The sequence below is a fragment of the Phyllobates terribilis genome, unplaced genomic scaffold (genome assembly GCF_046119375.1).
Source record: "Phyllobates terribilis strain yellow unplaced genomic scaffold, ASM4611937v1 Scaffold_3__8_contigs__length_932513732, whole genome shotgun sequence".
Classification (NCBI taxonomy): Eukaryota; Metazoa; Chordata; class Amphibia; order Anura; family Dendrobatidae; genus Phyllobates; species Phyllobates terribilis.
Window position 1 is genome coordinate 487476226 of NW_027362763.1, and position 20677 is coordinate 487496902.

The window sequence follows — 20677 nt, forward strand, 5'->3', positions numbered from 1 at the left end:
AAAAGTGGGAGAATAGATTTCCAAGTAGCTACAAGTTTTTTCATAAATAAATGTGATGAATACCATGTAGAACCTTGAAGTTCTGCCTTTCTTAGAGTTTAATGATTTTCCATGTGTCTTGTGTATCTCCAGCTTTACGCCATTTGCCTGTGCTAAAGGTGCTGTCTCCAGAGGACGGGAAGCCAAACATTGTGAAAGCTGCTCAGAATTTTTGTCAGCTTGTAGCAGACAAACAAAAGACACCGGCAGACTTGGATGTAGATGCCTTTGATCACCTTTTAAGAAGTAATTCGATTACAATAATAGTTATTTGTGAATTGACAACTTGCTTTTTAGGTTTCTGTTAACATTCAATGTTTGACTCTATATACTATTATTTATTTTGTGCCATTCTGATTATTTCACCCATTACTGACCAGACCTGAAAGGGCCTTAGGAGACCTTTCACCAGTTGGAGCATATAAAATTGGCCACATCTTGGAATAGAAGCTGCAAAGCTGAATGAAATGTATTTTTTAATTTTTTTATTTTTCCTTTCTGTTGTAGAGATATTGGCTTGCAGTGGTTAGGTTATAATTTAAGACCATGGGGGCAGGGCCGGCGTCAGCACCCGGGCAAATGCCGGGGCCCTGAGCAGGCAGAGGGGCCCACTGGCGGTCGCGCACCCCGCCGGGCTATGGGTGGAGGAGAGCGGTGTCAGTGCCCGCCCTTTTCCGCGGCTTGCTCAGGGCCCCGGCAGCTGGATACTTACCTCTCCATGTGCCTCCGCAGATCAGCTGTCTTCCTGCTCTGCGCTCCCTGTGACGTCTCAGGTCAGAGGGCGCGGTGACGCCTTTACACCGCGCCCTCCCCTGAGCCGTCACAGGGAGCGCTGAGCGGGAAGACACCGACAACGATGGAGTTCGGACCCGAGCAGCAGGTAGCAGGTGAGGAGAAGGGAGGTGAGTATTTGATTTTTTTTTTTTTTTAATGTATGGAGGCATGGGGCAGTATAAAGAGAAGGGCGGGGGGCATCCTGCATGGGGCATTATAAAGAGGAGGGGTGACAGCATGCATGGGGCATTATAAGGTGGGGAACATCCTGCATGGGGCATTATAAAGAGAGGGGGGACATCCTGCATGGGGCATTATAAAGAGGAGGGGTGACAGCATGCATGGGGCATTATAAGGTGGGGAACATCCTGCATGGGGCATTATAAAGAGAGGGGGGACATCCTGCATGGGGCATTATAAAGAGGAGGGGTGACAGCCTGCATGGGGCATTATAAGGTGGGGAACAGCCTGCATGGGGCATTATAAAGAGGGGGGGGGACATCCTGCATGGGGCATTATAAAGAGGAGGGGTGACATCCTGCATGGGGCATTATAAAGAGGAGGGGTGACAGCCTGCATGGGGCATTATAAGGTGGGGAACAGCCTGCATGGGGCATTATAAAGGGGGGGGGGGGGGCAGCCTGTATGGGGCATTATGTGGGGGGTAACAGCCTGCATGGAGCATTATAAGGGGGGGACAGCCTGTATGGGGCATTATGTGGGGGGTAACAGACTGCATGCAGCATTATATGGGTGCCAGTATCCTGTATGGAGCGTTATAAGGGGACCGGTATCCTGTATGGAGCGTTATATGGGGACCAGTATCCTGTATGGAGCGTTATATGGGGGCCAGTATCCTGTATGGAGCTTTATAAGGGGACCAGTATCCTGTATGGAGCCTTATATGGGGGCCAGTATTCCGTATGGAGCCTTTTATGGAGGCCAGTATTCCGTATGGAGCCTTATATGGGGGCCAGTATTCCGTATGGGGGCCAGTATTCCGTATGGAGCCTTATATGGGGGCCAGTATTCCGTATGGAGCCTTATATGGGGGTCAGTATTCCGCATGGAGCCTTATATGGGGGTCAGTATTCCGCATGGAACCTTATATGGGGGTCAGTATTCCGCATGGAGCCTTATATGGGGGCCAGTATTCCTTATGGGGCCTTATATGGGGGCCAGTATTCCGTATGGGGCCTTATATGGTGCATCATGAATCGTGGTATGTGTTAAAGGGGCCCACTGAGACTCTTTCGCCCAGGGCCCAGAAAAACCTGGAGCCGGCCCTGCATGGGGGCATTATCAGATTTTTCTTTGTGGGCGTGTACTTCTTCCTCTGCATGAGGTTGACCAATCATAAGTCACCAATATACAGTAGAAAAAAGAATGCACCCCTACAGAAGCATAGAGCAGGTTTCTTCTGTGTGAGACATGTAATGACAGACAATGTATCCTTCTCCCCCCACGCTGATTTCCTTGATATGAAAGGTTTATGTAATCACTCATCTCTACTCTGCTGTTAGCACTTTGTATGACACATAGCTCTACAGTGAGATTAGTGAGGATAGCAGACTCAGTCATTACATTTCTCACACTGAGATACCTACTCTTAAGCTATTGTCGTGTCAAGGTCTTTTTTTAGCAAATAAGTTGCTGTCTGCTTATGATTAGTGCAGGGAAAGTAGTATACATCTCAAGAGAAAAATCCCTGGTAATGCCAAGTGTCTTGTTTTTGCCTCTTCACTTTCCAAAAGCCATAATTTTTTTTTAATCATTAATGTGACTATTTGGGACTGTTTTTTTATGCAGGATAAGTTGTATTTACGTTTGGGTACAGAAAAATGTATAACATTTCTTTTCGCAATGCAAATAAATGTAATTTTAAAAAAGCCCATCTCTGGCTTTTTTGTTTGTTTTTTTTTGCAATGGGCACTCTGTTATTTATTTTTATTTTATACTGATTCTTTGAAAAAAATCTAGAGAAAGATAGAGCGATATATAAATGTATATGACTCCTCAACATTGATACTGCAACATCAAGAAGGAAAAGTTTGTAGACTTATGGAAATCACAGAATTGATAGACATGTTGAAAAAACGGAAACTTTTTTTTTTTTTAAAACATCGATTTATTCTGTATAGAGTACGAGCACCATGCGCAAAAATATAGGCACTTACACAACTTTACATGCAATTAATGAGGTTATTTCTTGACGAATGTACTGTCTTGCCGGCCATTGACGTCTCAGGTGTGCTCTATGGAAGACTAGTCCAGAGACACTGCAGGCCGTGGTAGCACATTTAGGCCATACGGGCTACTCACAGTAGCATCAGCAACATGCGGCCTGGTGTTGTAGTGGTGAAAAAAACTGTTGTAAAATTGCCTACATGTATTACCATGGCCTACAGCGTATCAGAACTGGTCTCTGATCAAGCACATCTGAGACGACATTGTCTGGCAATTTCAAAAGGAGCTGCTGGCAGCGGGGCATGGCGTTTTACGTACCCAAGTGCAAGCCTAGACGTGTAAGTGCCTGTGTATCTGCACGTGGTGCTCATACTCTATACAGAATACATTGTGATTTTATTTATTTTACTCACTTATATAGCGACATTAATTCCACAGTGCTTTTACAGACATTATCATCACTGTCCCCATTGGGGCTCACAATCTACATTCCCTATCAGTTTGTCCTTGGAGTGTGGGAGGAAACCGGAGAACCTGGAGGAAACCCACGTAAACACAGGGAGAACATACAAACTGCTTGCAGATGTTCCTTGGTGGGATTTGAACCCAGGACCCCAGTGCTGCAATGCCTAGCCACTGCTAAACATTGTGATGTTTTGAAACTTTTGTTTGCATCTTTTCCTCATTTGCATATTATTATGTATCCATCCTGTGATTTGCATAATTCCATGACATTTTCTTCTTGGTGTTGCAATTTTATTGTTGAAGACTGTATATACCGTAAATTTTAACGTGTGTGTGTGTGTCCCTATGAACTTACAATTTTGTAGGTTTAAATCCCAGGGTCGAGCACTGTAAAATTTAGGCTCTTGAACGTTTGGGTTAAAGACTACACAAAAATACGCAAACCCTGTGGAGCAATAAATGGAACCCTTAGGAGTCACGCTGTGTGCTGCTGTGTGCGCAAGGCACCATCTCCCCCCCACATGCAATATTTTTATGGCAGGCTGTAATGGATTCTGTCGCAGGACTTTTCCTGCAGGAATTCATTAGAGAACGTCGATATGCCTTTGTATAAAAACTTAACAGCATGCATTGAGTATGACAGCCCGTCCACAGGAAAATTATTCTTTAGTAGAATCACAGGTAGTAGGAAGAAGAAAACTGAATCCCTTTTCTAAATCTTCAATGTGACCACCTGCACTGATTTGTGCAATGCTTGTAGAATTATCTGCAAAAAGTCAACCAAATGAGGACATGCCCTAATATGACACTAGTAATAGATTAAATTGTTGTCTAGGTAATTATTAATCTATATATTTTTTTTCTTCTAGGTACACACAACTTTCCAGACCCTGATCTAATATTAAAATTTGGCTCTATCAGTAGCACATTAGGTTTTCTGCCATGGCATATAAGACTTTCAGAAATTATGTAAGTAGATTGTTTTCACTGCAGCATTTTTCACCTATTGATTTAAATGAGGTCTTCAGAATTTTTCTGTGACTGAAGAATGTGTTTGTGTGCAATGTGTCCATCCATGACTAGTTACATATAAATAAGCATGACGATACTAAAGCATACTATTCTGCATGGGCACCTGTAGATTAAGATTTTAGTTTCAACAAGTATTTTATGTGGGTATTAGTAGCAGAATTTCCCTGGCCACATAAACCTTTGGAAAATTTGTTTTTTAATTCTTAATGCATACAAAATTGTATACAGCTCCCGTGCAGACAGTTTGTTGCCATGGTAACAGACAACAAACTTTGTGCAGTTTGCTCTGCAGTCACATTCCTGCCTACCTGTCCTGCTTTCATTAAAGTGCAAAGTAGCACAAAGTAAGGCTGTGTGCCCACTATGCGTTTTTTAAGCGTTTCCGCAGCGGCATTTCCGCTGTAGAAACACGTAAACAACGCTTGGTAGAAGGTCTGCCATGTTCCCCAGTGATAATCCGCTGCGGATTATCATTGCAGAAAAAAACGCAGCACTACCAATTATTTTGCTCAAACGCGGCGTTTTTGCCGCCATTGACTTGCATTTGAGTGCATGGATTCCACATCACTGCATCTGCACATGCGGATTCCATGAGTTTCAATGTGCGGATGGTACCCGGGTCTGGAGAAGAGGAGACTCTCCTCCGGATCCGGTACCATAGAACCTGTAAAAAAAAGAATAAAATAAAAAATAAATATTATACTTACCTCCTGATAGCCCCTGGTCTCCATAGCAATGCGTCCTGGCTTGCCGGCAACTCGCGATGGTCTCAAAAGGACCTGCCATGACGTCATTTAGTCATGTGACGGGTCACGCGACCGCTGACGTTGTCAGGTCCTCTAGTCTACCGCGAGTTGCCGGCAGGCCAAGGCAAGGACACGGGGGGCCATCAGAAGGGAAGTATAGATTTATTTTTTATTTTTTTACCATTCTTTACGGTCACACTATATAAATCCATGCCGGTTGCATGGATTTATATAGTGTGACCAAGTTGACAAGCGCTTTCCAAGTGATGCTAAAATCGCTTGGAAAGCGCTTGACAACCCGCATGCGGAAATGCATGTGAACGCTTCACATCCGCTTGTCCCTGGCAGGAAAAACGCATGCACCATCCGCATGCACCATCCACATGCGTTTTTTCTGCCAGAGATGCAGAAACGCTCCGGAAAAATCCGGAGCATTTCTTCATCGTGGGCACATATCCAAAGACTGAGGCAATACTCTACTTGGTATTTTTTTTGCTGTCTCTTAATATGGAAATGCATAGTGTTCGCAGGATATGTCAAAACAAATCTATAGGAGAATATATATTATATTATATGCTGGAGGCCTAATGCGATTGCGGAGGGAGGTAACGCGATGGGGGCAGGTTTTGCAGCGTTGAGGATCCCCCCCCCTTCTTTGTGCTCACCCACCTATCCACTCTCTTTCCCCCATGTGCTGACTTCTCCTGTCTGTACTCTCTTCTTTGACCTGTCTTCCCCATGTGCTATCCCCCATGTCTGCTGTCTCTCTCCTTCCTGTGCTGTGTTCTCCCCTCATGTGTTGTCCTGTTTGAGCTCTCCCCACCCCCACCTTTCGCTTTCTCTCTCCCCCGTCTGCTGTCTTCTCCTGTCATGTGATCTCTTGTTTGACCTGTGTACCCCATGTGCTCTCCCCCTTGTCTGCTCTCTCTCCACCCCTGTGCTGTCTTCTTCCCTCATGTGTTCTCTCGTTTGAGAGTTTCCAGGAAACTGAGTTTTTCCAACAAGATGGTGCACCACCACATTATAGGTGTCAGGTCCGAGCATTCCTACATGAACAGTGTCCTGGAAAGTGGATTGGTCGTCGAGGGCCAGTTGAATGGCCACCAAGGTCTCCCGATCTGATCCCCTTAGACTTTTATCTTTGGGGTCATCTGAAGGCAATTGTCTATGCTGTGAAGATACCAGATGTGCAGCATCTGAAACAATGGATACTGAAAGCCTGTGCTGGCATTTCTTCTGCAGTGTTGCCATCAGGCCGTGTGCCCACGATGCGTTTTTTAAGCGTTTCCGCAGCGGCAAAAACGCTGCCGAAACGCTTAAAAAACGCATGTTAGAAGGTCTGCCATGGTCCCCAATGATGATCCGCATGTGCTTTGCACATGCTGCGGATTATCATTGCGGAAAAAAACGCAGCACTACCAATTATTTTGCGGAAGAGCTGCGTTTTTGCCGCCATTGACTTGCATTGAAATGTATGGATTACGCATCACTACATATGTAGATGCGGAATCCATGTTTTCAATGTGCGGATGGTACCCAGGTCTAGAGGAGAGGAGAGGAGACTCTCCTCCGGACCCGGGTACCATAGAACCTGTGAAAAAAAGAATAAAATAAATAAATATTATATTTACCTTCTGACGGCCCCCGCTGCGCTCGTCTTCTCATGCTAGCAGATCGCAATGGACTGAAGGACCTGCGCTGATGTCAGTCATGTGATGGGTCACGCGACGCTGACGTCGCCAGGTCCTTCAGTGTACCGCAAGCAAGACTCCGGGGGCCATCTGTGAAAGTAAGTATATATTTATTTTTTTACATAGTTTATAAGGCCGAAAAAAGACAAGCGTCCATCCAGTTCAGCCTATTTCTTGTGCACTGCAGCTATTCCGCAGCGTTGATCCAGGGGAAGGCAAAAAAAAAAAACATTCGGTATAGGCCAATTTACATCATTGAGGAAAAATTCTCTTCCCGACTCCAATCTGGCAGTCAGATTAAATCCCTGGATTAATTAACTATCACTAAGCATAAGATGTAATTTTATTGTTCTCAAGAAAGGCGTCCAGGCCTCTCTTGAACTCATTAAGTGAGTTGGACATCACCACTTCCTCTCCCAGAGAGTTCCAGAGTCTCACGGCTCTGACCGTAAAGAATCCCCTTATATGCTGGTGCAGGAACCTCCTTTCCTCCAGACGCATAGTGTGCCCCCTCGTCTTTGTCACCATCCTTGGTATAAACAGGTCATGGGAGACCATTGTTTTACGGTCACACTATATAAATCCATGCCGTTTGCATGGATTTATATAGTGTGACCAAGTTGTGAAGCACTTTCCAAGTGATGCTAAAATCACTTGGAAAGCGCTTGTCAACCCGCATGTGGAAATGCATGTGAAGAACGCTTCACATCCGCTTGTCCCTGGCAGGAAAAACGCATGTACAATCCGCATGCGTTTTTTCTGCCAGGGAGATGCAGAAACGCTCAGGAAAAATCCGGTGCATTTCTGCATCGTTGGGCACATAGCCTCAGTGTGTCAAGAGTGGGAGAAGAGGGTTGCATTGACAATCCAACACAATGGGCAGCACTTTGAACACATTTTATAAGTGGTCATAAACTTGTAAAAAACTCATGAAAGAATAAAGTTACCTTAAAACCAAGCACACCATTGTTTTTCTTATGAAATTCTCAATAAGTTTGTGTCACATGACCCTCTTCCCATTGAAAAAAATAAAGTTGGATCCAAAAAAAAAAAAAACATGCATGCATACAGCTCCAGAAATTTTTGGGCAGTGACCGAATCTTCGTGATTTGCACTCTGCATGCCACTATTTTTTTATTTACCCCCTTACCGACAGGACGTACCAGTACATCATATGCCGGCTCCTGGACTTTGATGCAGTCTCGCATTCTGAGCCTGCATCTTTCCCGGAACATCACGGCTGATTTAATCAGCCATCATGTGCCTCCAACAGCTGCAGGTGGAGCAGAGCCCTTTCTGCTGCTCTTATCCTGTTAAATCAGAAGACCTCCATTCCTGTCATTACAAATCACCTGTGAAAGCTAGTGTTTAGCTGGCGCTCATAATGATCATGATTTTCTAGTGCCATCTGTCCAAAGAATGCTTTTCCAAAACTAGGCTGGCTTCTTTTGATTGTTTTTGGCAAAGTTTAATGTGGCCTGTTTTTAAGGCCGATTAATGCTTTGCGTCTTGTGTTGAACCCTCTGTATTTGCTCTCTAAATGTCTTCTCTTTATGGTAGACTTAGATACTGAAACACCTACTTCCTGGTGGATGTACGGTGTTGTGAAAGGGTTTTTCTTTACCATGGGAAGGATACTGCGATCATTCACCACTGTTGTCTTTTGTGGACGTCCAGGCTGTTAATTTGGCCACTCCTAAAATTTCTACTGTCTCTCTGGATTTTTTTTTTTTTTTTTAGCATAATGATGGTCTGTTTCTCTTCCATTAAGAGCTCCTTTGACCACATGTTGTGGATTTACAACAGCTTCCAAATGCAAATGACACACCTGGAATCAGCTCCAGACCTTTTCTAATTAGGATCGTGATCCATTAGGATGTGAATACCCTCAAATTAAAGCTGAGAGCTTGCACTTTAAAGGAGTATTCCCATATCTCCAATATCCTATCCCAATATGTAGTAGGTGTAATAATAATATTAGCAAATACTTCCAATTAGAAATAGTAGTATAGTTTCTGATTCACTCTTTCCTCATGTGCATGCATTGCAGGACCTTACATATCCATGGTTACTGTAACGGGTCTGGGAGGCGGAACCTCTGAGCAACTATACAAGGGGGCGGTCCTTGTAAGGAAGCGGGTGGCTCCCGGGGAAGACGGGCAGGTAGTCACGGCAAGTGACAGGGACAGTCTCTGAGTAGAAGGACGGGTACTCACGGCAAGTGACAGGGACAGTCTCTGGGTAGAAGGACAGCAGGCAGGTGGCTGGTGAGCGCTCCCAGGTGAGCGGGCGAGAGTCTTTGGACAGGCAGGTGGTCACAGCAAGTGACGGCAGAGCCTCCAGGTAGGCTAGCAGGCAGGTAGCAGATGAGCGCTCCCAGGTGAGCGGGCAGGCTGGTCCATAGACAGACTGACAGGTGTCGGAAGGCAGACCGTCGGACCGCAGGCTTGCAAGCAGGTAAACGGATATCAGGCAGGTATCAAGCAGGAATCTGGCAGGTGACTGGCAGGTAACTGGACCTGAGGGCTGAAGCAGAGTGAAGGCTTTGCAACAACATTGCTCGGGCACCTCCATTTTGGAGGAGGTGCCTTATATATGGTGAGGTCCTCCGGCCATTGGCCGGGGACTCCTTAGGACGGCGTGCGCGGCCCCTTTAAGAGAGGGTTAGCGGGCGCCCTAAGCACAGTGGCCTGGAAGCAGCGCGCGCTGCCAGCAGAGCGGGAGGAGGACGCCGGGCACGGAGTGGAGAGGTGAGGGGAACAGCGTCCCTGCCTAGCAGGAGGCAGGGACGCCCACGCTACAGTACCCCCCCCTTTAGGCCCCCCCTTTTTTAGGCCAGACAGAAATTTATCAAGGATGAGAGGGGCATGGATGTTCTCCCGGGGCTCCCAAGTTCTCTCCTCAGGACCAAACCCCTTCCAATCCACTAGAAAAAAGGTCTTTCCTCTTACCCTCTTGGTGGCCAGAATGTTCTCTACCTCAAACTCGTTTTCAGCAGAAACCGGAGCAGGAGGCGTACCTGTAGACTTGGAAAAAGAGTTAAGTACCACGGGTTTGAGGAGAGATACATGGAAGGAGTTAGGGATCTGCAAGTTGGCCGGGAGTTTCAATTTATAGGCCACTGGGTTGATTTGTTTGATAACTTCCAGTGGGCCGATGAACCGAGGCCCTAACTTGTAGGAAGGAATCTTGAGCCGGACATACTTGGACGAGAGCCAGACTTTATCTCCAGGACGGAATTGTGGAGGATCCAGGCGTTTTTTGTCAGCGTGTTTTTTCATCCGCTCGGACGACTGAAGGAGTGCGGATCGGGTACTCTCCCAAATGGAGGAAAATTTGCTAACGAGAGATTCCGCAGCCGGATTGTCCACAGAGGTGGAGACGGGAAATGGGATCCGAGGATGCTGACCGAAGACTACAAAAAACGGGGATTTGGAGGAAGATTCGCTCTCGTGATTATTGTAAGAGAATTCGGCCCATGGCAGGAGATCCACCCAGTCTGAATGGTGGGCATTAACGAAGTGCCGGAGGTAACTGGTCAGGATCTGATTGATCCGCTCCACTTGACCATTGGACTGTGGGTGGTATGCGGAGGAGAAGTCCAGGGTGACGTCTAGCAGCTTGCATGTGGCTCTCCAGAAGCGTGAGGTGAACTGGACCCCACGATCCGACACGATGTGGAGGGGCAGGCCATGGAGACGGAAGATGTGGCGGATAAAGTCTTTAGCCAGCTCGGGTGCAGACGGGAGGCCTGGCAGGGGAATGAAATGAGCCATTTTGGAAAAGCGGTCAGCGACTTCCCAAATGACCGTACAACCGGCAGACAGGGAGATCTGTTATGAAGTCCATAGCTATATGCTGCCAGGGGGCAGCAGGTACTGGAAGAGGAAGGAGGCGACCGGCTGGCAGGTGTCTCGGAACCTTGTTGCGGGCGCAGGACACACAGGCAGAAACAAAGTCTATTACGTCCTTGTGCAGGGTAGGCCACCAGTAGTGCCGGGTGATAAGCTGGAGGGTCTTTTTCTGACCGGCGTGGCCAGCAAGCTTAGACGAGTGACCCCAGTGTAGGATCTTCTCCCGATCAGGTACCGTTACGAACGTCTTACCGGGAGGGAGACTATTTAGACTCACGGGGGCCACCTGCATTACTCTGGCGGGATCGATGATGTGTTTAGGTTCCTCCTCAAGATCAGACACCAGGAAGGATCAGGACAAGGCATCAGCTTTGATGTTTTTGTCAGCCGGGCGAAAATGAAGAACAAAATCAAAGCGAGCAAAAAACAAGGACCACCGGGCTTGGTGCGGGTTAAGTCTCTGGGCACTCTGGAGGTAAGCCAAGTTCTTGTGGTCCGTGTAAATTATTACCGGGTGAAGAGCCCCTTCGAGCAGGTAACACCACTCCGCCAATGCCAGCTTAATGGCCAATAACTCTCGGTCTCCTATAGAATAGTTGCGCTCGGAAGAGGAGAAGAGTTTGGAGAAGAAGCCGCAAGTTACCATTCTCCCGGAAGACGATTTTTGGGTAAGTACCGCTCCGGCTCCAGAGGAGGAGGCGTCAACTTCCAGGAAGAATTGCTTGTTGCCGTCCGGGCGATGCAGCACCGGGGCGGAAGAGAGAACCTATTTTAAGGAAAGAAAGGCTTCCTCTGCTTCGGGCGACCATTCTCTGGGATTAGTGCCCTTACGGGTGAGCGCAGAGATAGGGGCAGTCCGGGAAGAGAAGTGCGGTATGAAGAGGCGGTAGTAGTTGGCGAAGCCCAGGAACCGCTGAATAGCCTTCAACCCCTCTGGTCGAGACCACTTCTCGATGGCAGACAGTTTCTCAGGATCCATTCGTAGGGCGGTCTGAGAAATTATGTAGCCCAAAAACGGAAGCGAGGTCTGCTCAAAGAGGCACTTCTCATATTTAGCGTAGAGGTGGTTCTGCCTGAGCCTGAGCAGAACCTAACGAACATCCCTCCGGTGTGTGGGGAGATCCGGAGAGAAGACCAAGATGTCGTCCAGGTACACCACTACGCAGGAGTAGAGAAGGTCCCGGAAGATGTCATTGACCAACTCTTGAAAGACGGCAGGAGCGTTACAGAGACCGAAGGGCATTACCAGGTATTCATAGTGGCCGTCCCGGGTGTTGAATGCCGTCTTCCGTTCATCCCCCTGACGGATACGGACCAGGTTATACGCCCCACGGAGGTCCAGCTTGGTGAAGATTCTAGCCCCCCTCAGACGGTCAAATAATTCCGGAATGAGCGGAAGGGGGTATTTATTCTTCACCGTGATCTGGTTAAGGCCTCTATAGTCTATACAGGGACGGAGTGAGCCATCCTTCTTTTTGACGAAGAAGCCTGCTCCCGCCGGGGAAGTAGATTTCCGGATGAACCCCCAGATTCTCCTCAATATATTCTGACATGGATTGGGTCTCAGCAGCGGACAAAGGGTAAATGCGCCCACTGGGAGGAGTAGCGCCGGGCATCAGGTCGATTGGGCAGTCATATGGTCTATGAGGGGGTAATGTCTCTGCCTCCTTTTTATTAAAGACGTCCGCATACGACCAATAAGGAGCCGGAAGACCAGGTAGATTGGCTGGAGTAGGAGAAGGACGGACAGGATGGACGGGAACTAAACAAGTCTTATGGCAGTCCTGTCCCCAGCGAAGGACTTCTCCGGTCTGCCAATCAAGCACGGGTGCATGTCTCTGAAGCCAAGGTAGGCCTAGTAAGAGGGCGTGAGAGAGTCCAGGCAGAACATGAAAGAAGATGCTCTGAGTGCAGCATTCCCACCTGCAGGGTTATGGATTCTGTGATGAGTTGGATGGGATGTGGTAAGAGGCCCCCATCCATGGCAGCGACAGATAAGGGTACAGCTAGAGGTTTGGTGGGAATGCGGTATTTCTCTACCAGAGACTGAGAAATGAGATTTCCGGCAGCTCCAGAGTCAAGTTGGGCTAGTTCAAAATAACGGTTCTCCCCGCAGATGATAGAGACCGACAGCAACAGAGATGGAGAGGGTTTACTCTTGTCTAGGACGACCTCTCTGAGCGATCCTAGACACAGGCGTTTCCCGATCTCTCCGGGCAGGAACGGATCCGGTGCTCCTTACTGCCACAGTAGAAGCAGCTCCCCTCGGCACGGCGTAACTCTTGACGGGTTTTGACCATCTTGGTCTGGTCGACCTGCATAGGCTCGGGTGAGTGCGCCTGGGGAGAAGTGACAGGTTTCTGAAAGGTAGGGGCTAGACGTGGAAACCTCCTCTCACGGGTGACCTCTTTGGCGCGTTCCTGGAACCGGATGTCAATCCGGGTGGCAAGATTTATTAAGTCGTCGAGAGTGTTAGGAATGTCCCGACCGGCGAGTTCATCTTTAATACGGCCGGACAGACCCTCCCAAAAGACAGACACCAGAGCGTCGTTATCCCAGGCCAGCTCCGAAGCAAGGGTACGGAACCGTATGGCATATTGACCCACGGTGAGATTTCCTTGATGGAGGCGTAGCAGAGATGATGCGGATGAGGTCTTCCGTCCGGGTTCGTCGAAGACTTTCCGGAAAGCCGTGAGAAAGGCTGGCAGGTTGGACACCAGGGGGTCTCCTCTCTCCCATAGAGGATTTAGCCAAGCCAGTGCCTCCCCCGTGAGATGGGACATGATGAAGGCTACTTTGGCCCGGTCGGAGATAAACTGATGGGACAGGAGTTCAAAGTGCAGGGTGCACTGGTTTATGAAGCCCTGAGCTTGAGCGGGGTCGCCTCCGAAGCGAGGAGGTGCAGAAAGCCGGGGTCCGGGGCAGGATGCCATGGTATTGGTGGGCAGCGGCGCTGCCGGGCTGCGAGTCCTGACACTAGCGGTGGTTGCTGGTTGGGCAGTCAGTGTCCAGGCGAGAGTTGACATTCCGCAGATGACTCAGGATGGACTCCTGTTGGGACCTCTGACGGGACAGTTCATGACACAGGTCCGAGAGCGAGGGAGCTTGGGTGCCACCGGGTTCCATGGCCCGAGCAAACTGTAACGGGTCTGGGAGGCGGAACCTCTGAGCAACTATACAAGGGGGCGGTCCTTGTAAGGAAGCGGGTGGCTCCCGGGGAAGACGGGCAGATAGTCACGGCAAGTGACAGGGACAATCTCTGGGTAGAAGGGCAGGTAGTCACGGCAAGTGACAGGGACAGTCTCTGAGTAGAAAGACGGGTACTCACGGCAAGTGACAGGGACAGTCTCTGGGTAGAAGGACAGCAGGCAGGTGGCAGGTGAGCGCTCCCAGGTGAGCGGGCAAGAGTCTCTGGACAGGCAGGTGGTCACGGCAAGTGACAGCGGAGCCTCCAGGTAGGCTAGCAGACAGGCAGCAGATGAGCGCTCCCAGGTGAGCGGGCAGGCTGGTCCATAGACAGACTGACAGGTGTCGGAAGGCAGACTGTCGGACCGCAGGCATGCAAGCAGGTAAACGGATATCAGGCAGGTATCAAGCAGGAATCTGGCAGGTGACTGGCAGGTAACTGGTAACGGGACCTGAGGGCTGAAGCAGAGTGAAGGCTTTGCAACAACATTGCTCGGGCACCTCCATTTTGGAGGAGGTGCCTTATATATGGTGAGGTCCTCCGGCCATTGGCCGGGGACTTCTTAGGACGGCGCGCGCGGCCCCTTTAAGAGAGGGGGAGCGCGCGTGCCCTGAGCACAGTGGCCTGGAAGCAGCGCGCGCTGCCAGCAGAGCGGGAGGAGGACGCCGGGCACGGAGTGGAGAGGTGAGGGGAACAGCATCCCTGCCTAGCAGGAGGCAGGGACGCCGACGCTACAGTTACGACCACTGATATAGTGACAGTTGGTTAGTTGCTGGTGATCGTAACCATGGATACCTAAGGTCATGCCATGCCTGCACATGAGGAAAGAGACTTAGTGAATCAGAACTACTATACTACATTTTTAATTGTTGCTATTTGCTAATATTAGTATTATTACATCTACTACATATTGGCCCATATATAACTACTTTGAATATGTTTTGGTAAACTGCCAGAACTTGTCATTGTCCAAACATTTCTGAAGCTAAATGTATAATATGACCTATTGCAAAGTAGTAGTGCATCTACTACATCAATATAGGATCTGAGGGAGCCTGACATCAGGCACTGCCACTGATCAGTTCTTATCGCCTCCAGCAGTAGCCAAATGTAACCGATGTACGGAGCGGAGTATCAGCACTCCGTACATTATTTAGTGGTCGTTGCTGGGCACTACAGATCAGCTCCTATCTATCCAAAGAGCTGAGATGGGGAAAACCTCCATTGGGTAGACTCCTCTAACAAATCTGTTATTACCAGGTCAGTGGATGTTTTGGGCATGAAAGCCTATATCTATACCTGGATTTACTGTAAGAACTTTCCAGTTATTTATTCAGCCAAATAGTAGTATGCTAGTTAATCTAGACCTCACCTGACTTTTTTTTTTTTTTATTGTTTTTCAGCTCTCTACCATCCCATGTGAATATTCAATATGAAGACTTTTTCTTTGCTCTCCGCTGCTACGCAGGCTGTGAGCAGCGGCTTGGGAAGTGACCACTTTCCTTTCAGTCGGTTCAAGCTTCCTCCGAAAGGGACTCAATTCATCTGTTTACAAGCAATCTGTGACTCAGTCCAGCTGCTCCACAGTTTCTACCCCAGATATGGTCTTCTACCATAGACCTGGGTATAATCGTGTCTCTTTAAAGTGTTCGCAGCTCTTCTGCAAGTGGATATGTAAACATGACAGAGTCATGAACAGTTTCAGAGTCTACGGTTCCTTTTATTTTTTTTTTTAGCGTCTACCTGACTTGCCATTAATAAGACCGATATCGAGTGCATTATTACAGCCTCTTTCTACCGTGACTACCTAAGTCATCAGTCCGTCCAGCTCCTTCCATGGTATGGAGAGATTTGCGGATGTTCACAACCAGATATTTGGAATGCACAGGGTTGCCTATTCACTACAGTAAGACCAGGCTGCATCTCCTTGTAGATCATGTCAGCAATTTCCCCAATTGTAATATGAACTCTTTACCATAGGAAATTAGACAAAACAAATTTTGTCAAATATATTATCTACAGCGAGCACTTGAATAGTTCCTCTTAGAATTTGCACTGAAAATTACATGCCAGCAAACATTGTATGTATATTTTTTTTTTATATATATATATATATATAATTTAAATTTTTGATTTATTTTTTAAGAATTTGATTTTTTTTAAATAAGGGAACCAAATATACCAGCTTAGTTTACCTGGGTCATAACCTCTTGTTGCCCATGTATTTTAGAGCAAGTTCTATTACTCTACGTTAATATTAAGGATTAATACGTCAGTGCTGTTATTTTTATACCTTGAAATTGATCCGTGAAAAAAGTATATTATGGCAAGGAAACTTTTTTTAGTGCCCAGCTGCCCTGTCCAACTGTGCTGCATTACATGAGCTTGATGGGCAAAACTGATATGGTCTAGTAAAGTGTCAGGTCTGGAGGCTTGTTGCATGAGACGTGGTATGGTTTTTCTTTTTTTTCTTCTCCCTTAGTTCATGCACTGCCCTCTCGGGACCTGTATTTGGCATAACAGTGTTCCTATTTCACCATAATGTTCAATTAAAATTAGAAAATATACCTGGATATAGTGGTTCTGGGCAACAGCCGCCATCTCGCGGCCTTTTTTTGGGGGGGGGGGGGGGAGGGTACTGCCAACACATCAGGATAAAAAATGGTTCTGTTGGAGATATATACTGTTCACTAATAATTTTCTGTAATTATTGGCACACTATATTTTCATCTTGATCATTTGGCAATGCCGTCATTCAGAAATATGTTTGCCACTGGTATTTATTAGGTTTCATTTATTTAATGTTGGCTGCCATGTAATCTGTTCTTCAAACAATATATTTAAGAGGGAACTCTTTCTGTAGTAGCTCCCCCTTGCCATCTTATCTTTTAATTGTTACATTGTATCTTCCAGAGTTGGTTGTTCTTTTGCTATGGAGTATGCCAAGATGCAGTAACCTGTCGAAAAAAAATGTTGTGGTGACTTTAAGTTATAAAAAAACAAAACCTGTGCCACGTGAAGAATGTTTATAAAAAACACATTAAAAATCTCTAAAATATCAGAAATGTCTGTGTTTTACCTACAAGCATGCTGTCACTTATGTTTATCTGCCATATGATACCTTCAGTGTTCATATTTAATGGGGTTGTCCTCCTTTGAGGACATTTTTATCTTGCTTGCATGTACGTATTTTTTGACTAAATCATTTTTTTAAATTAAGTTTAATAAAAAAATTGGCATATTTTGCCTTGTATAGTCTGTCTGTTGCTGAATGCAGAATGAGTTAACTGAAAATCTGTCCGTGAGCTCATTCTGATAGTCCAAAGGCAGAGTTTGTAGTTCTTGTTTCTTTTTCTGAGCTTCTCTCAGCTGATTTGAGGTTAAATGTGAACGGGAAACAGAAGTTTTTAGCTCGAAATACATGCATTTAGGTAAATAAAGTCCGGAGGTTAACGACTTTTAAACCCCACTTGTATCCTGAAGTATTTAATGAATTGCCACTTCCTAGTAACCAGTACTCAAGGCCGAACCACTGATAAGCTGATGAGACTCCACAGTGGGGTCATATTGAATTCTTAACCGTTGCCTTTTGTGGAGGAGTTGGGACACCTCGATAGGCATTAGGTATTCTGCTGTAAATGTTTTGTTTCCTCTTCTCTTTACTAACACGCGAGCTTCAGAAGCCCAAACTGGCCTTTCTGCCGCTCATCATGGTAATCTCATCCTGTATCCCGCTCCTGACAGCTGGGCTACAGTTTGACAATGGACTTCATGGTCAAGGACAACGGTCACTGTAGGTCACGTCTGTTTGCTGCAGAATCCTGTAGAAAACTCCTATAAGCAGGGTTGTGGAATCTGTGTCCATTTTGGTGGAGTTGGAGTAGCGTAGTACCACTGCAGGATGTGCTGTAAATGTTTTCATAAGAATTTGGGAAAGTTATGAAATGTCCTATAAATGTCTGTCCTATTCCTTATCTAATGATCTCGGCTTTTAGTTGAGATGAATCTGTGCTGCACTTTATGTACACGCTCAGTAGTGAGGCAGTGAGATGAATCTGTGCTACACTTTATGTACACGCTCAGTAGTGAGGCAGTGAGATGAATCTGTGCTGCACTTTATGTACATGCTCAGTAGTGAGGCAGTGAGATGAATCTGTGCTGCACTTTATGTACACGCTCAGTAGTGAGGCAGTGAGATGAATCTGTGCGGCACTTTATGTACACGCTCAGTAGTGAGGCAGTGAGATGAATCTGTGCTGCACTTTATGTACATGCTCAGTAGTGAGGCAGTGAGATGAATCTGTGCTGCACTTTATGTACATGCTCAGTAGTGAGGCAGTGAGATGAATCTGTGCTGCACTTTATGTACACGCTCAGTAGTGAGGCAGTGAGATAAATCTGTGCTACACTTTATGTACACGCTCAGTAGTGAGGCAGGGCTGTGGAGTCAGTCAGGGAAATTGAGGAGTCGGAGGGTTGACTTACCAACTCCACAGCCCTGCCTATAAGGATGTGTTCATCTAAACTGGAGGTGGTCTTTCAGGAATCTGCTCATGACAAATGACTTGTGTATGCTTTAGATTTAACGGATTAACAAATGTGTTGAAAACACAAATGCCACCTTTCTTTGTGAAATTCCTCCCCCTTTGAATGACAACAGTCCCATCCTGTTTCTTCCCATCATGGATGTCTCCAGATATGTCCATCTGAACACTCCATTGAAAAGGGCTGAGCATGGGAATATATAACATGCAGCGTGTTTAAAGGAGTCATCCAGTACTTTAATGGCCTATCCAACACAATCACCCCTGCCAGTCAGTTGGGGAGCTACGCAGCACAGCTCCGCACTGTACAGTGTCCGCGGCTGGCTATTGCACATCTGTTCCTATTCGAATTCAAAGGGGTGGATTTGCAGTACCCGACTGGGGCCACTGTACAGTTGATGGAGCTGTGCTGCTCTGCACCTAAGCACATCTGGCTGCCTCCACCACCAGGAACAGCTGATCGGCAGGGATGACAGGTTTTTCAACCCCACCAATCTGGTATTGACAACCTTTAGGATAGGCCATCAATACAAGTGTCCCAGACAAAGTCTTTAACAATAGAAGTTGATAATGAATGGTCTGATCAAATGGCCTTCCGTACATAGTCATAATGGGAGCCCTATAGAGAAGGCTGTACAAACAAGGGCAATACGTTACAAACTGTCTGATGTTCTATAGAAGATATGCCACATACGAATATATACTTATTCCAAGAGGCTTGAGGATTTATGTAGTAATCAAGGTTAAGCAGGAAACCTTTGGATTCTCTAGCTATTCATTGAATTATGGACTATTGAATACTACCTACACGTCTGTCCTCCACTGGAAAGTTCTGTAATTCCTTGTCTTTAATTATTCAGTGACTTTAAACCAATAGTTTGAAATGTACAGAGGGAGAACAGTTTTCTGGCAGATATGCTGCACCTCTGCGGCGAGAAGTTAGTGTTAATAAAATATCAGTTTTTTTTTTGTTTTTTTTTTTAATATTCCAAGAGGCTCAACATGTTCCTGCTTGTGCCCAGCACTGTTCATCCCTGGAGCTCGATCTATGAATGTATGTGTCATCCGTTCCACAGTTTGCACAAATAAGTCCCTTTTGTGATCCGTGTTGGTGTAATGTTTTGTAAATATGTAAAGTTTTTATGGATAAAAATTAAAAATGCAGTTTTAATATTGAAAAATGAATTAATTGTATGAGAACAGATTGGAAATAAATTCATATACAACTACTCTGAAATGAGTTGCTCAGATTTTCGGATGGTCTTATGATTTTAGTGATGGGAACCAAAATATGTGGTCCAAAGATATGGTCGATTTTGCATAACTTGTCTTGCCGATGTCATGCAGATGTTGGTGATCCAGAAAAGACAAAACATTGGGTGAGATTTATTGACAAAAATTATTTTTGTTAATGACTTTAAATAGAATGTCAGTAGGATCAACCCTCCTAAGCCGTCTATTTGAGCATGTAGGTCATAGGAAGCTGAATAAACTTACACAGTAGTGTTCAAAGTAATAGCAGTGTATTCAAAAACATGAGTTAAGCACAAAATCTTTATACTAGTTTTTATTTCCATGCATTGGGAACATTGCACACTGTTTTCTAATTCAAAACATGAAGAGAAATGTATATAATTTTAACTACTTTACAGAAAATAGCAAGAAATGAACACTGGGCTGTTCTAAAAAAATAGCAGTGTCAAACTAACACTATGTACTCTACACTATGGTATTTTTGATGTCACCCCAGAAGTGTTCTATTGCAGTGTTCCCCAACTCCAGTCCTCAAGGCCCACCAACAGGTCATGTTTTCAGGATTTCCTTAGTATTGCACAGGTGATGGAATTACTGCTTGTGCAGGTGATGTAATTATCACCTGTGCAATACTAAGGAAATCCTGAAAACATGATCTGTTGGTGGGCCTTGAGGACTGGAGTTGGGGAACCCTGTTCTATTGGATTAAGGTTTGAGAATTGGGCTAGCCACTCCATAACCTCAATTTTGTTAAGCTGGAACCAAGATTTTGCTTGTTTACTGGTGTGTTTAGGGTAATTTTCTTGTTGGAACACCCATTTCAAGGGCATATCCTCTTCAGCGTAAGGCAACATGACCTCTTCAAGTATTTTAATATATAAAAACTGGTCCATAATCCCTGGTA

At 46.2% G+C, this 20677-nt stretch overlaps 1 protein-coding gene across 3 annotated transcripts in view; it reads left to right on the top strand.

Moving 5' to 3' along the window:
* The window catches only part of NUS1 (NUS1 dehydrodolichyl diphosphate synthase subunit), a 37933-nt gene extending 18185 nt beyond the window's left edge, over positions 1-19748 (top strand). For 2 of the 3 annotated variants that reach the window (XM_073675923.1, XM_073675920.1), the window contains 3 exons: positions 133-285; positions 4335-4434; positions 15379-19748. In XM_073675923.1, coding sequence (XP_073532024.1) covers positions 133-285; positions 4335-4434; positions 15379-15469 — 344 coding nt within the window. In that variant the 3' untranslated portion in view covers positions 15470-19748. The remainder of the gene's footprint in view (positions 1-132; positions 286-4334; positions 4435-15378) is intronic. The other variant, XM_073675921.1, reaches the window with a different exon arrangement.
* The last annotated feature ends 929 nt before the right edge of the window (positions 19749-20677 follow it).